The sequence below is a fragment of the Mycetomoellerius zeteki genome, unplaced genomic scaffold (assembly GCF_001594055.1).
Source record: "Mycetomoellerius zeteki isolate Tzet28-1 unplaced genomic scaffold, Tzet1.0 scaffold82, whole genome shotgun sequence".
In the NCBI taxonomy this organism is placed as follows: Eukaryota; Metazoa; Arthropoda; class Insecta; order Hymenoptera; family Formicidae; genus Mycetomoellerius; species Mycetomoellerius zeteki.
In genome coordinates, this window is record NW_017257851.1 from 270,548 (window position 1) to 288,808 (window position 18,261).

The 18,261-nt window shown below is 32.8% G+C and overlaps 1 protein-coding gene across 2 annotated transcripts in view; it reads right to left on the bottom strand.

The window, feature by feature from the left end:
- Positions 1–18,032, bottom strand: part of Phlpp (PH domain leucine-rich repeat protein phosphatase) — a 45,550-nt gene extending 27,518 nt beyond the window's left edge. The window contains exons 1-2 of one of the 2 annotated variants that reach the window (XM_018459307.1): positions 17,970–18,032; positions 9,801–10,036 (exon numbers count right to left, since the gene is read on the bottom strand). In XM_018459307.1, the coding sequence (XP_018314809.1) occupies positions 9,801–10,010 (210 nt within the window). In that variant the 5' untranslated portion in view covers positions 10,011–10,036; positions 17,970–18,032. Of the gene's footprint in view, positions 1–9,800; positions 10,037–14,613; positions 14,642–17,969 lie in introns of those variants that run through there. The other variant, XM_018459306.1, reaches the window with a different exon arrangement.
- Between the last annotated feature and the right edge of the window lie 229 nt (positions 18,033–18,261).

The following is an 18,261-nucleotide window of genomic DNA, read 5'->3' on the forward strand; positions in this document are numbered from 1 at the left end:
AATGAGTCATTACCGCACGATCTTGTTAGTTGGACACCCGGTATACGGTGGACTTCGTGCTTGGGCGAAGGAGATTTTCTCCGTAACGAGAACATCATTATCGTGGTTGCTGTTCTTGTGGACTTTTTTCTTTCTCCCCTGCTTTTCTACCTGAAAAAGCGCTATACCGTTCTGGAAGGATCTGCAAAATCAGGTGGAATAAGACGCCTCTCCTGTTTGCTTGTCCTGTTTTCTCTCCTCTTCATGTGTCCTTCTTCTTAGCAGCTAATACTAAAGTTTGTGGCTTTTTGCGAGGCTACACTTGCACTATGTAGTTTCTGCGACAATGTTTTTCCACCGTCATGTCTGTCCGGGAAAACTTGGAGCACTTGAGAACGTGCTCCTTTTCAAGTAACTTTTAATGACGAACAAATCGTTTAAGATGACAATTGAGAGTTATCGGTTGATGAAAAGTATCAAGCAACAATGTTGTTAATCGATCAATTATGCATTAAATGCGTCGTTATCATCATTAAAAACTTACAGAAAAAAACTTGCTTGCGGTAATGAATTTTTCTAATGAAATTTTGAACTCAGAGGAAAGAAGTCGATTAAGGCTTGTATCGAGTGAAACTCCTTGTGAGAACTTAATAAGCCGCCTTAATAAAAATTCCTTTGATCACGGTCGGTATGCTTTAAGGGTCCTCGGAAATTATTTTGTCGGCGAAAAAAAACGATGAGGTGGCAGAATTTGCTCGCCCTCGTTGTTTTCCCTTTGTGACTAACAAGTGGAATTCATGTGAACACACGTTCGCTACCGGTTTACTCTTGTGAAAATCTTTTGAGGGTGAAAATGGGACGGGTGGGGTGAAGAGATGCAAAAGGTGGGCAAGATAAACCAGTAGATAACAATGGTACTTTAATAAAAAATGTGCCAGTGGCAGCACACACGCCGCGCACACAGTATTTAATAAAACGTATGTTATGTAGTAATTATTCTTATAATTATGACTGTTAAAAATTGATTTTCGTTAAAAGAATATCGGCTCGTGAATCTAATTTCAAATGAAAAATTGACTCGAGTCTAAATTAAAAAATATATAAATGTTTTTCGAGTTTCCATATTTCAGCTTTGTTTATGAATTACTACTTTAACAAATTGTACTACTTTTAACAAATTGTGATTATAAGTCAACTGTGTTTTAGCTACTAAATTGATATGCAAAGTTGACTTATTTCCCATTTTATTCCCAGTCCTCGTTCAGTATTATACAATAATAGATGCAATATAAATTTTAATTTTGCAATTTTGTAAAACAAGTTTGACATATTTATAGGTAAAGATCCATTTGATGGTGGGATATCCCTTATATGTTTTTATAGCGTTATTGTAATCGTACGTTTATTGACGTTTAATTAAATGTAATGGTTTTTATTCTGAGCGACAGAACAGTTTCAAGAATGATTGAGAAGCAATCCAAGAGGAACGAGGAACAGGGAAAGACGAAAATAGTGATGCGAGTGTAGTAACTAGCAACTTTTGCGAAGTGCCTTTCAGCGATTAAAGAGAAACTTTCGCGATTTACAGTGGATTCTAAAGAGAGCCGCAGACCTCGACGGTCCAATCGAAGATTTACGGCTGAAATAGCTATTTGAACTTTATATCTTTCTCAATAAGTTTCAAAATGTAGATGGCTTCGAGTATCGAGCACGAAACGTATTCGTTTAATTGTAACAAAAGATAAGCGAAATTATCGTAGAAAAAAATGCGACAGCACTTTTATTAATTATTTCTTACGGTCTGAGAAATAAAAGTAATTTTTATATAATATGTTAAATCTCTAAATTTATTTTTTAAATGTAAAAGTAGAAGTTTTTAAGTTTAAAGTTATTTGTCACTTTATTGGAAACGACTGTCTCAGAAACTTTAGAATAATTTATCTGGTTTGTTATGCAAGCTAAAGTATTACTTTTCTAATTTATTTCCACACTGTAAAAGGTGAATTAATACGCATTACCTGCAATATTTTTTCTTTTAAGTAAGTCAACAATAAGTATGTCAATTTAGATCTTCCAGGCTGCCCGTCTCTAGGTTCTAGTGATAAATGCCCCAAAACAGTCAGCCCTAATTTCGAATCCCTTACAAGGCTAATCGCCGTTATCTTCCTTCGGGGGAGTTCCCTTTCTAGGTGCGTGAGAAATTAGGGCAGAGCTTTTATCCCTCGAGCCCGATTTTTCTCTCTCACGTTAGTCGTCTGTTCCTTTACTCTGTACCCCCATGAAGAATCGTTAGATGTGTGAGAATTTGCGCGAAGATAAAATTCTTCGTACAACGAAGATGAAATCTGTGAATCATTCTCTCCGCATTTAACGATCGTGACCGAAAAAAATCGCCAACTTACGTGAAGGTAAAAGAGATCGCTTACACATTCAGCAAACTCTTCATAATTTCGTCATGTTGCATGACGTATGTTTGGAGAGAAATTAATTCATGCTCGAATTACGTAACGCGCAGAATTTTGCGGTGAAATTTCAGTTAAACACGCACTTGGCACTCAGCTAAGAGTGAATTTGTGGCAACAAAAATCGACCTATGATACAAATTATAGTATTAATTCCGCGTAATAACGTTGCAGCAAATGGACTCATTTAATTTCATGTTTGCAAACACATATAGGATCGATAAAGCGTACATCTATTATATTTGCGTGTATATAGAATGAATCAAAGCCAAACTGTAAATTATTTAATATATTTAATGCTTATCCTATTTAGTGTGAAGCGATTATAATAGTGTAACATAGAAGAATGAATCGCCATAATTGATACTATATGTTATGAGATACAACATAATTGGGATAATGGTGGTAGCTAGTAATTAATTCGAGATTATATTGAACCTTGCCTGATTACAGATCATCGATTAATGAATATTGTGTTTCTTAGATTTTTAATATTATAATTTTAGATATTATAATATACAGAAAAGTTATTTCAAAATTTTAATGACAGGATTTCTAATAAATATAGTTTACTTTAATTGTTTACTTTAAACAATTTTTTTTAAACATCTCGATTTAAATCTTAAGAAAGTTTAATAGATTTTTATATTCCATATTTTAGAAACGATTACAGAATATTCTCTATAATTAATAATTAATTATAACATAATCTAATTACAACAATAATTATTATTATTACAAAACAATCAGAATATCATAATGCTTTTTATTAATTGCTTTATCGAATAATTAATCATTCGATATTTATGCAACTTCTAAAATAATGAATCAATTAATGTTGATTTTTAAGTAGTATTGTATTCCTCATTTCGCTGCATAATCGACGTTCGAGAACAGAGTACCATTAGGCATTGTCCGAGCATATGTGATCTATTAATTTCTTAATGAATTAATTAATTATTTGCGCTTTCATCGTAGCAGTCATCAAATCGCCGCCGAATGAGATTTATCTTTACCGTTTCACGCATCATATCGTTGGCATTAATTAATCTTCCTCGTTGTCATTCGCGATTACGTCGTAAAAAGCGGCACCGCGAGATTGATCACCTGTTCCGTACGGCAATTATTCCTCGTAATCCACTGCCATTCCCGAGCCTCTTATAATTTTCGGTTAATGATACGTTGAATTTTGTTACCACATCACTGAGTAAAACGAATTACGCGATGCGCTCAACAGTTTTCCGCGTATAATAAACAGTACTTTTTCTTCCGGATAAAGAGAGTTTTGCGTCGCTCCAAAATTAATTTTGATGGAGATCGATTTTACGCGACATTGCATCTCGAATAATAATACCATCGGGCTTCATATTATTATGCAAAGGGGAATAAATAATTAAAAGATATCAATAAAATGCGCGAAGAGAGAAATTTCAATTCAAAATGTACTAAAAGAAAAATGTTTGGTATTTGTAACTATAATTGCATGATAAAATGCAATTGATGGCTAGGAACTCTATTTTTGTAACTAGGCTATAAGTTAATAATAATTACATTTATAGTTCTATCAAAAAATATATAATTAACATCGAAAATAATTAGTAAATTATAAAGTTGAATTATATGATAATTGCAATCTTTTTTCTAAAATAATAATAAAATAAATGAAAATACAGTTTCTGCTATATGTTTTTTTACAGTTCAATATTCTGTCATAGAATTTTCAAATCTCTTGAAATTGAAAATTGATTTCGAATATTAAAAAAATTATTTATAATTAATTACACTACAAATTAATGTTTTAATCAATAATTTCAATAAAACTCAGTTGAAGTTTATTATTTTAAATTAAATAAATTAAAATTAAATTTTTTTGCTTTCTCCTTTTCTTATATTTACATTTTAAATTTACCTAAATAGTTGAAATTATTTTTTTTAATAACTTAAAAGCTAGTATTTTTATTTTTAAATATTTTTTTTAATCTAACTATACTTGTACTATTGAGAAAAATTATGCTGCAATATTGACATGTATATTAAAATATGGCTGTTGCAAATGAATTGCAAAAAATTATAACATTTGCAAATCCTTTGTGTTACCAGAGGTTCGACATTTTTGTTTATTAAATTGTTTTTAATAAAGATCGATTTAATGCGTTAGTTGTGCAAATGAAAATCACGGTATTAAAAAGTTGCTGTAAAATGCATTGCGAGAGACAAATTTTCCTATACGGAAATACGCTAACAAATGCATTGAAGTGAAATAACACTTGTAGTTGTAAATAATAGCAGGATTATATTTGTATAACAACGAAAAATGCGCTACAGAATATTTTTGTGCATTTTCCAGTTAAAAGGCAGATCGAAATAATGGAGCTAAGAATTTTCATGAAATCATGGCAATCACAGTTTGATCAAAAGAAAGAATTCACGATGAACATGTCGAAAAGAAGAATTCACGTCGCAAAAATAGACTTCATAGATATCTCATGGGTGATGTTTAATTCTAGCTGCGGATATAGTGAACACGAGGAATACGATTAATTAATGAGACGCTGACACGTAACTGGATGCAGCTACGTGGATGCAACGTTCCATCGTGGTCAATGCGTTCTGTTGGCACGCATGAACGCATCTCGAATGGAACGTACGGATAATCAGATTGGAAAGTATGATCCGTTATATCGAGTCGTATTTGTTTATTATTCATTTTTTTTCTGTTGTTTTTGCCAAACAGAGCAGTGTGATAAATTTGCCCAAGCGACTAGAATGTCGATCGTCTGCCGTTGAGTGAACGTAATCGAATATTTGGACACGTCCCTATTAATCGGACTTCGCGTTTTAAATTTTGCAAATTTAATGGACTCACTATTGCATAAGCTTCCAGTTTTTGCAGAAATTTCTAAATACACATGATTCTACATATTTAACGTTAAGTAACATTCCCTTTAGTAAAATGAAATGAAATTCTTATTATGTTACTGTATGTATTTATTCTTCAGATATCAGTAAAGATTAAATATTTTTGGATACTATTAGTTTTACGCAAAAAACAATAACTTACAAATAAATAATAAAGAAACGTTAATATTAACATTAATAATTGTTTCAATAATAACAAAAAAATTTTCTGTTAAATATTTAAAGATCACATATTAATAAATACAATTATAACATTTTGTATATAATGAGAAATAAGCAGAGATTCAATAATTACTTATTTGGCGAATATCTAGTATATAAAATGTAAAAAGAACTTATATGAATAACACAAATAAATGAAAAGCATTAAATACAGTTGAGACTGGATTTTGTGGTGTCTAATAATACTTCTACATAAATTTTAAATTATTACATTTTCCGGTTATATAAACACACACACTGCGAGCCGACTACTGTCAGATTTGAATTGCAATCATAAACAAAAATAAACATATTGATCGCAATTTAATAATAATGCTAATAAGTATTTTAAAACACTGCAAAGAGCGTATATGAAATAATATATATTCTTATAAATATCTAATTATAACGTAGAGAGATATAAGTAAGATTGATCAGGTACTGATAGAAGATCATAATAATAACGAAAGCTATAAATAGAACAGTCGTGAAATAGCGCGTTAATTTGAATCTCGGTCAATTCCGTTTATTTTTTCCATCTTTTATAGGTATAAATTTAAATATCCTCAAAAAAGCCAATTATCGGAAAATTAATTAATTGAGTATTAAAACTGTATTGATAATCTGTCTGATTTAATGGATAGAGAATATCAAAACTGTCAAGACAATATACAAATAGCTGATATATCAAACTGACTTGTCATAGAGTCAATCGTTTAAAACGTTTCATTTCTATTAAGTAAATAATGACGTCCCACTACAAAATGTCACAGCCCACTCGATCGTGTCATCGGCATGCCGTATTCAAGAAAATTGTTTCATTATCTGATACGTGCTTGAAAATAACTCAGTTGACGCAAAGCAAATTCCGCCAGTAAATGCTAAATAAAGGACAGATGACAATATCATAAATTAAATATTAAATCTGCAATTATATAAGCTCTTATTTCTGTAAAAAATATACGTATAATAAATAAATGTCTTAAAACTATTAATTAGATGCATGGTAAATTTGGATATATCCTAATAAATCTTATTTGATTAAATAAATTAACTTGTATAATAATCAAATTAAATCCGTATAGCTTTTTAAATAAATTATTATATATAAAATAAATAGTTATATATTATACATATGTATATACAGAGAAAAATATAATTCGAAAAAATAAGAATGGTAATTAATTTATAGAGAATTTCGATAAAGATTTTTTGATATGCATTAATTTTTTTGACATGCAGTGTGAACCTTTTTGTATGCAAAATCGATGGCATAAAATAAAATAACAGAACGGGGAAAAGATTTTCAAAGGTCGAAAATTTGGATTGACATTCCGGAAATTTCGCCCATCATTCACTGCACGACAATACATTAGCGGAAAATTCAACGGACGGATTAAACGCGATCGCCGTGCATCAAGTCGATGTAATAACAGCAGGTTCGTGGTGGCGGCGATGCATTTGCGCCATGGAGAAAAGCGGCAAAATACTCGCGTTGAATAATTCAAGGCAAACGGAAGAGAGAGAGAGAGGGGAAGAGAAAGAAAGAGATAGAAAAAGCCGCATCGCGTATTTGTACAACTGATCGCTGAATATTTAGTGATGTGTTTATCCGATTCATGATCTCGCATTTTGGGTTGCATCACGTTCGCTTTGGTGTATTGCAAATGCTACCAAACTCGCTCATGTTTGTCCAATTATTGTGCGTCTCTGCGTATATGTTAAACTTCTCGCAAGTTGCCATTTACTCGAATTGAAAAGAGTCCATTGGCGTAAATGGAAGAGAAATAGATGTGAAATAAAGCTATTCTCAACGGTGACTTTCCCGTGACCGCTCAGAACCCCTTTTGAATTGCACTACGATTTTGTAAATATTTGTTTTCCAACAGAGTATAGTTATCATACAGATTTAACAAATATTTGTAAATAACATATACTGATGTGGAAATAAAATCCGCGTCGAATTGTTTGATCTAACTGTTGTGCTGCTACGTTTTAATATTCTCGAAAAAAGTTATAACATTGAGAGATTTAAATGTTGTTCTGTTTGAAATGCTTAGCCCTAGGGGGGCTTTAAAATTTGTCACTGGATGTTATGAGTAAGTCGCAGAAAAATATATTTTTGACTGCGTCGTTACGATTACGTTATTCGCCATCGAAAATATCGGGGGATCGATCTGGATCGCCGATAATGTCGCGGATGTTGACAATCGTTTCGGTCATAACGTTATAGAAACAGCCATGTGTGCTTTCGTCTCTTATCTTCTCTTTCCAACCTTTTTACTCCTCTTCTTCGTCGTGCATTCGGATATTAAAGTTTGTTCATCGTGATTTCATATTCAGGGTGTGCCTCTAGGCCAATGTTTGCATCATTTTGGATTCCTCTTGCTACCCGTCCCCTTCTTCTTTCAGTCCTGGACCATCCTACAGCCAACCTCTTTTACTCTCGTTGTCACTGATCTTTTCAGTCGCGATATCGCTGGATTCGCGAGATGAAGAAGGGGGATTGTCCTTTGATTTCACTGGTGCTTTAACCACACATCAGGCTCTTTGAAAAATCAACTGTTCTGCAGAGTTATTGAAAATTAAGCGTCTATTTATGAACTCTGGAAATAAGCCAGCAATGTGAATAGGAGAAAAGTTTTTACAGGATATCTTTCCTTTAAAACCAGCAACCTTCCTCTTTCTCTATATGCATTTAATTATAAGTCTCTAATTATAAACGATATGTTATACGTATGTAACGTTTTCGTAACGTATTGCATATGTTTTGCTTTTTTTTCTGTAATCGCGTGCACTCGTTTATTAAACGAGTGTATATATAGCGCGCATGATGAAGAGACATTTCACAGCAAACTGATGCATATTTGCAGAATATTGGACTGTCGGCTATACGGACAGCCTTCCGTTGTCCTTTTTGTTAGCTGGTGATTCTATTAAAGCCCATCAAAACGCCTATGTTTGTCCTCATTTGCATCGGACCGCAAGTTAACAATACACAATTCTAATTCACTACGCTGTCCGTCGCCGTGTAACGACATTATCGGGCGCCGTCCGCGCCGCCTTCCCTGTATGGCATAATTTCCATGTTGTACTCTGTGTGTTCGTCGCTTCTGCATTGATGTTCCACCTATTCCTTTCCAGATATGGTTGGTATGCTTTGGAATATTACCTATTCGGAATATCACCTCCATATGACCTATTTACACGCGCCAAAGGCCTTTTCGAAAGGGTTGTTGGGAGATCCAGGATACGTTACGGTACAAAGATGTCAAGATCCGAAATAATTTACGCAGATATTCCAAGAAATAAAATTTTTTACTTGCTGGCACACAGACATCCTTATGCATTTTGAATATCAATTTGTGTACTCCTCGTGTCAGCGTCGGTCTCGCTTATCTTCAGGACGTCATGCAAGATTCAGTCTTGTCCGAGCTCGTTGCATAAGAATCGTTCATTTTCTCGTGGAGTATGCCCAAAGAAAAGTCTTGGGAATCGGTTTCAGCTGCGGGAGCTTAAATTTTAAAGCGACTGAAATTGTAGCGCAAACTTCTACTGCGACGAAGGCTGTATACACCTCTTGGAAAATGGGTTTCTCCATTCTTGTTTCGTCACGCGTCACTGTGAGTTGCTCTCTGTGTTTATTTATTGTGGTAGTGAAAGTTTATCGCTGTTGAACAATTGGGATTTCTTTTCCAAATATATCAAGATAGTTAATTTACTAAATTGATATATTACCGAGTGTTTTTGGCAATGAAGTATCTTAAATCGACAAGTACACGCAAAGCAAATCGACGATATATATTCATAATGATTACATGTTCTTGAAAATTTAAAATACATGAAGAAAAGATGAATCATGTAACTAATTTTCGTATTAGTAAAAAATATTTTAATGTAATAAAATTTGTATAGATATTGAAATTATCCATCACATCGTACAATTAAAATTGATGTAATTAATTTTTTGGTGAACAAGAATGATATAATAAATTTTCAGTTTCTTAACAATATAATAAAACAAATATTATATTTTTTAATAATTCTACGGCAGCTTTTGTTATTTAAAAAAAAATGTTACATTGTTACATGTTTCAATTCAAATTATTCTAGTTGACTTGAAATCATATTTCTCTTCTAAGACGATGTCTCCAGATGTTTTCTGTATTTCGTCACAAATTGAATCGTTGCGAGAAATTTTCTCGATTTCGTGTGAAAGAATAGCTAGGAGGTGTTTACCTTTTTGATCCAGCTTTTCCAGAGGTCTCGATCCCAAGGATGATGGAAGCCCAGATACAGATGCCTGGTTTCACGATGGTGACTCTCTTCGGGGTGTCGGCTCATATGGCACTGTTGAGTGACCCTGGGAAACCCAGTGACACGCAAAACGAGTTTGCCCAGACGTGACGGCGCATAGCATACCGCGCCACCTCCATCGCTCAGTTCCATCCATTCTGCTCGTGATTCCGGACAAGCTGGGAGAAAACGCGTTTGTCTCGTTATTTATCAGCCTTTTGATAAATTGGGAGTATAATGTATAAGCGCGGTTACGACGACACCGCGCCGTTGTGAGAAGTGTCACAGGGATGGATAGATAGATAAAGATATTTATTATAGTATTGTAAAACAAACCCTCTAAGAACATAAAAATAAAAGAAAAGTGTAAGAACAAAAATGTACAAATAACGAAAATAATATAGCAAAAGTAATACTAATAAAAATAAAATATAAAAATAAACTTTTGTATAAAGCCGAGAAATGTTACAGAGTGAGACGGACGGGAATGAGAAGCTGCAACAAAATTAAAATTAAGAAAAGAAAAAGAGAAAAAAGAAAAAATAAAGAGAAGTTAAAATAAGAGTTAAAATAAAAATTAGTCCGTCTCATGGCAAATGGAAAACGCAAAATAAAATATTTTCAAGGATAATAATAGAAGAAACCAAATATCTTATTTTTTTAATTATTTAAAAAAAATTTTGTAATTTTAATTTGTGTGTGACAGTTTCCCAGTTAAATTGCTCATGACTGAAAAATTGTTGGTACAGGATGACGTCAAAGCGATCGTCGTTTCTTTACGTTTGTATTGGTTGATAAAAGCAATAATTTTTGACACGAGTGCATTATTCTTTCGACGAACATTTACTTTAGGCATATTGATATGTATTAGGCGCATATCAACATGAAGCTTCAACGTTTCGAATTTCGAATTTCTACGTGCTCGACATGTTTTAGGCGTGCATGGCGGAGGGACGACTCCATTTCTTGCCCCGAGAGACCAACGGCGGGGTCTAATTACGTCGAGCTACGCCGAGAATGCCGGACGGTCATTGATATTCCGATGACGGCCAGTTACATTCCACGGCGTCGGCTTTCAGGGAACATCCATCACCGACCGGTACGCTCTCGCAGATACAAACGCCATTGAGTATTATCGAATTTTTGCCCTTCTCTCGGGAAAAACAGTATCAGACGCTTCCGGCGATCCGATACAAAATATTCGGAGCAATAGATCACGAAATACCGGAGAGCGCGACGCTCTATCAACAAACAGATGCTTGTACGATTATAGAATTGGACTCATGTGGAGAATTCTTTTTGGAAATCTCAAGAGGTTTCGGTTCAATTAATAGAATTAATAAAACGTTATGACAGTCGACATCAAATAAAAGTAATATAATAACTATCACAATAAAAAAAATTTTGTATTTGTGTTGAAAATGGTTCATTCAAGTAGTTGTTAAAAACCTGTGTGTTGAATTTTTAGAATATTCGAATATCATATCTATTAATTTCATATATTATGATTGTTATTTAAATCTTTTGTATTAAATTGATATTCAACATTGCTTAGTGTCAAAATAACATAATTTATGAGTAATGAACCAATAATATTATATAAAAATAATGTGTTTTAAAGTAAAAATTTTAAGATAAATAAATAAAATACGTGTTAATTTAACATATCACAAAAATTAATTTTACTGAAATGCTTCCATAGTTTGCTTACAAATTGTGTCAGTGTTACGTTTTTTATGATAATTTTATTTACTTAATATTTGTGTTACTTTCTAACATACTCATTTTTGTTAAACAAAAATTTAAGTAGATCGTTTAGGTCACGTGAAGTATATTTTTAACACAATTTTCCAACTGTGTATGTTATAATTTTGCACTCAACGATGTAACTGTTATGTAACACCATACGTTATATTATATTTATAGGCCTGTATTCAGGACGTGCTTTTATCGATAAATACGCGCTTTTATGTCTGAAATTCTATAGTATATATACGTAACGTGAATTATGCTAAATACATGCTAACATCGCTTTCTGAATACGAGCGAATATTGGTGATTGCGAAATAATAATGTAAATTTTGTGTTACTTTTAGTTGATATTGACTAGAAAGATTCTTGAGTTCTATAATTTGTGAATCATAAATCTTGTAAGTTACGCTTAACGAAAATATTTCTCTTTCTTAATGTTACTATTATAACTATTATTATTTATGTTACTACTAGTAGTGGTATATATACATATAGTTGAAACGAACGACTTTACAACAAAACTTTATAATAAATATTTCTCTCCTTCATCATCATCTTTCCACTTTCGTGCTTCCTCGCTAAGACACAACAAGACTGAAGGACCAAGTCTTATCTCTACGCGTAATCCTTATCCCTAGCTCATGCAAACATGCATCCTCATGTTCTTCTCTTGTATCTTTTGCTATACAAATTTTGCTATACAAGTGCAGCAACCATCATTAATCCAAATAATTTATTTTGAATAACATAAAAATTAGTAAAAAGATTAGTAAAAATGTAATAAATTTTTAAACAATTTTTGTTATTTTCAGCGGGAATTAAAAATATACGTAATACAATCGATTTTGTTACATTATTTCATGAAATGCGGAGCGAGAACGAACTGTGTTTTCCTATTGGTCTCGAATTGCGGTGCCAAGCGTTGGAAAATAGTTGAGGCTGGCAATATACTTTGTTTCAGTTGTTAAGCGATACGGCGCACGCGGTTGGCATCGTTTCCCAATAAGACTGCTACGCTGCTGTACAACTAATTTCCGGGGATGGTTCCAAAACTAAACGCCCCGAGAAGTTCTTGCTAGTAGCTCATTAAGTTAGATTCTAACAAGTTTAACGTATTTTGTTAACTTTATGTAGGACGAATAGAATGAACACTTGAAATAAATAAATTAAGCAGTTTCATTTTTACATGAAACCACACTTTTTAAAAATAATCTATATTAAAAAATAAACGTTTTTAATAAAATATTAAGTGAAAAATCAAATTTTTACAAAAAATAAAAATATCTAAAAATTTTACTATCAAATATAAAAATATTTAAATATCAAACAATTAAATACATTTAAATATCTCCATAAAAAGAATGCGTAGCTAATTATTATATACAGCAATGATTTTATGAAATTGTCTAATATGCGAATTCTTTGCAATATGTATTTGAAATTTTAAAATTCTTTAGATTACTAAACCACAAATACAGAAGGAAAAGGATCGTTAAATCCATAACATGAGGTCAACAGCACTAAGAGGAGTCAGAGAAATTGCCGAATATTCGTTTCCGAATCGTAGGATTTCAAGCAATTCCTAATTGAAGCCGATGGTAGCCGCAGCTTAAATCAGCAAATGCCGGCGAGGCTGGTCAGTTTCTGGAATAGCCGCCATTCTGCGTCCATGCTAGATTGTGGTTCCATTTGCAAGATACGTATCGAGCAGTGGGCAATTTCCTAACAGCGATGCATAGGATGCAATGTATACAAAGTCCCCGCGCATTCTCGTGAAATGGGTGACTATTACAATAAATTAAATGTTATCGGACCGCGAAAAATATAATAAAAATCTTAAAAACGTTTCATAACGTTATTTAGATCTTCTAAGCATTCCTTAGATATTCGAATTGTCTGAAAATGTAAATTTAGTTCAGGGCTTCCCAAACTTGCATAGATGCATTGTGACCTACTTTTTAAAAATGGCAAACATCTGCAATCTAGTTTAAATATGAAAAAAATAGATAAATTAATTATTTATTTATACTATGTACTTTATTTATATCACTATACTGTTCCTACTTTTTAATTTTTTATTGAATACAATTTTGTAAATTTATTTCTCAGATACATAATACATATACGTGTGAAGAATGCGTACGTTTCCTTTTTCGATTGATAACAGCTTTAATAATGTCATTGGTGCAATTTATTTTTAGACGCAAGAAGTTTAATAACACAAAAAAATTGTTGATCAAATTGATGGAAATTAGATCATGGTATTCTTATGTACTTTGACACTGAATTCGATGTCTAAATCGTTCCATTACATCACATTTTTTTTTATTGGCGGAAAATAGCTCGATTTTCCGTCGTTTATAGGATAGTGTAAAAGATATTAAAAACCAGACCATAAATGGCTCTAAAAATATAGGAAAATTGAGTTATTTTCCGTCAATAAAAATTGTAACGTAATGGAGCAATTTGGACTCGTTTCAGAGCGTCAAAATACTATGGCCATTTCCAGATTAAACAATTACACAGGCATACAAAAAAATTATATATTTCTTTTTAATACCTGTGTAATTGTAATTTATTTCAAAGTTTTGTTTTGATTTCTACTATTGCTGCATCGTTGCAAATTCAGCTTCACACATGTATAAAGTCATGAAAAGACGCGTGCGCACACAAGTACAATTACTCAAAACAAAGAAGTGTGATTTAATTTTCAATTCTTTCGTAAATTCCTAACCCATTAAAAATCAGCTATGATCATCCACCGATGAGTCGTGATTAATCATACTTTGGGAATCTTATAAATAATTATTACTGAAAAATTTTTATCTGATTTTACAAGACTTAAAAGTTTAAAGTACATATATGCAGTTATTAGATGAGAAAATATGTCGATATCAGCTTAAATATATAGAGAAACGGTATGATGGGAAAACACTTTCGGATGCGTGACCGGGTACGCAGATGTCGAGATCAAGATTGTGTCACCAAAAAGACGATATTCTACCTCTCGTCACGTTTGCCTGATACCAATCTCCGAGCGATGACCAAGAAGTAACGACCGGGAAGTCCGGTAGTAGAGAGATCGTCTTGGAGAAGTTGTTCGCTGTTGATTCAGCACGGGTCTGCGATGGCGAACACCTGTTACCACTATCTCGAGTTTAATCAAGGTCCTGGCTCCCATAGGAACGGCTACAAGCGCGGCTCTCTAACTGACGTGATGCCGCGGGACGACCAGGTTTAGCGCGTCGTTGAGCGCTTAGGGGACACGCTCGTTAAAATCGACTATCGGAAGGCCGCTAGCGACCGTCCGGCTGGTCATATTCGGGTCACCCTTGGAACGCCATTTAACATACGCTGTACAAGGGCTCCTACCGGGTGTTGCACTTCAAATATTGAAATATGGTTCATAAATGTCGATTATAAATGAGATAGAAACTAATGGTTGCGTTTAGAAGAAAAAGCAACTTTGCTACTGTCGTAAGATTCTTTAATATGATTGATTCATACATTTAAATCTAGTGACGAAAAGAGAGTAAGATCAATTATATTAAAGAATTTTACAACAGTTTCAGAACTGCCTTTTCTGTTGGATAAGATGAGATAAGACTTGATTATATCGTTTTCGAAACTAAAATAGGATATTTCTCGCACGCGCGTCGTATCTTCTGCAAAAGATATCAAAAGACATAAAAAAAAAACTCGAAACTTCGAAACTCCGAGAAAAACATGCAGTTTACATTAGAATGTGAAATCACAAATTATAATTACAAAGGAAACTAATTTGAAAGTTTTATATTACGAATTTCATATTTTAAAATGGTAAATTTCTTTAAAGGATTTGATATCACGAATAAAGAAATAAGAAAAAAGATGATAATTTATGATAGTGGAAGAAGAAAATTTCAGATTTTTCTTTTCTTTATTTTCAATTTCATTCGTATTATATTGTTAATTAACTTTTTTCGTGTGTCTTATGTACAAACTTATATACCACAAAAGCAATCACGATTGCTTTAATATCGACGAAACAGTAGTTTCTAGTTGAAGTTATAAGCCACATGGATAAAACAGTACAGCGCTAAGTGGAACAATATTGCCAATATTATTTTCGACAACCAAGTGTATAAATAAATGTAAAAAGTTCCAATAAATGCCAAGTTATAAAAAGAAGAATAATCTTCACTTATTACTTGTATTAGAACATTTTGAAAAAATGTATATTTCAGACGTAAGAAAATTAAAATTTAGAGTAAAAAATTTCGGTTCTGTAATACGTGATGAAAATTTTAATGCAACAAGCATCACAAATGAAGCGATATACGTTGCTTACAGCGCTACCAATTTATCGTTAAATAATTCCATCCATTTTCGACGATATAAATTAATACGCCGACATGAAATATCGATCACCTAATTTGACGGTAACTTGAATAACGCGTGCCAGTTCGAGTAAAATGCATAAAAATCGCGAAGCCAAAGCTCTAAGAATGCACGATCAGACGAAACGTCATCGTTGTTCCAAAGATAATAAAAGGTTGTTGGTTATCTTGTCGTTGACTTCGTGCTCCGCACACATTTATGGTTTAGAAAATGTCGAATGTGTCCGAGTGCTTCATAAGGGAGACGATTTAATTCGGGTCACGTTCGGCAAAGTCGCGTCCGACTTCGTTGTCATCATGGCAAAAATATCTGAGTCAACGGGTCTTCGTAGGGATAGATGTGTGCAAATTATATAATATATGTAATATTATATGTAATCTAAAATTTCTAACAAGATACGATTCAATTTTTATCTTGTACAAAAGTGTACACAGGATACGATAACTATTTTTTTCAAATAGTAATAGTTTAAACATATCTTTCTCGGGTCATTAAACGAGTTTGTTAAATAGACTTACCAGATAAACAAGAATAGAATATGTTCTATTTATATAAATATACGATTCAACGTTTATCTTATACAAAAGCAAAAAGTGTACACAAGCTTTTTTGAAACAGAGCAACAACTCGATATTTGTAAACGTATATATTTTTCAGCCAATTAAATGGGTTCATTCAACAAATTTATTAAACAAACAAATATGGCGTATATTCTATTTATAAAAATATATGATTCAATTTTTATTTTGTATAAAAGTGTACACAAGATATTTTGAGATAATAATATTTTAAACGCATCTTTAGACAAGTTCGTTAAACGGGTTTATTAGACAAATAAGAATAGAATGTTTTGTGTATAAATGTACAATTCAGTTTTTATCTTATACAAAAGTGTATACAAGCTTTTTCGAGATGGTAACTCGATATTGAAATACGTATTTCTCAGCCAATTAAACGGGTTCGTTAAACGAGTTCGTTAAATGGGTTTATTAGATGGGCAAGAATAGAGCCTATTCTATATATTCATGAAAATTCTATCAATACTCCAATTATTTCAATTCGCTATATTACTTATCCATGCTGTAAATACAGTTCTTGTTCCGCAAGCAATGCCATTTTTCTTTCGCGCGATAGCAACGCGCGTATCTGAATGTTCGGCAACGTAATTGCACGTCAGGACGATAAATCCTTTTGGCCGAAGAAATTCTTGATCCACGGCACGCATCCTGTTCGGTGACAGGATCGTTCTAACAGAAGGATAAGGGATGGACGTAGATAAATCATGATGTTTTAGGTGTCGGAAAAGGAAGCAAGAAGGGAGAGGGGAAGATATGAGGCTGATTTTGTAATATTTTCTTTCTTGATAGCTTTGTCTTTTCAAAAAATTACACCGCTGAATTTGCAATTATTTATATAAGCGTAATTTAATAATTTTATGAAATAACTTAATATATTGACACATGTTAATTTAAATTAATTTGTAGTTAAGTATCACCTTAAGCATCTTGCAAGAAAAATAATCTTTTCGATAAAATACGTTTAAAAATTTTTCGACTTTAAGTTGATTCTTTATTTTGTTCCTCAATTCGGGTCTAAAATAATTTAATTCGTTTAAAGGAACGTAAATCTGGATTTTCAAATCAATAACTAACAGCAATATTAAAAATGTATCTCAATTTCTAACAACAATTAAGAATAACTGCAGATAAATTTTTCATTTAAGAGACGTTTTAATAAAATTTAGAGATTTTCTACATTACGTGCTAATTTCACAAATTCATTCGGGATTTTACGAATTACGAGTAAAAGGGACAGATATACTGTCGAATGATTCCTAATGTTTCTGACAGATGTTTAGGGGTTGTTTCTTCATCACAGATATTTGTTGTCGGCCGTACATGTCACACACTTCTTTTTATCTTGAATTTTCTTATCTCGAGGATTGGCAGGATCTATAAATACCTACCATAAAACACTTACCCGGATAAAGGAAGAGCCTGGAGCCGATGACAGCCAAAGGTCGTCGCTTCCATTGAGGAAAAACCAACCCCTTCAATACTAAAGTATAGCCGCAACGACTATATCCCACTAGATCTGGCATTGGCGATGCAGGTCCTGGCAAAAGAAAAAAAAAGATAAAACAATGAATAACTATGGCTTTAATCAACGAACAAATAATTCAGGTGTCACCCTTTAGAGGCGACACATGTAACACCTTCTGAGATCAAAGGATTAAGATTCTGATATGGTCACATAAATTTTCTAGTACGCA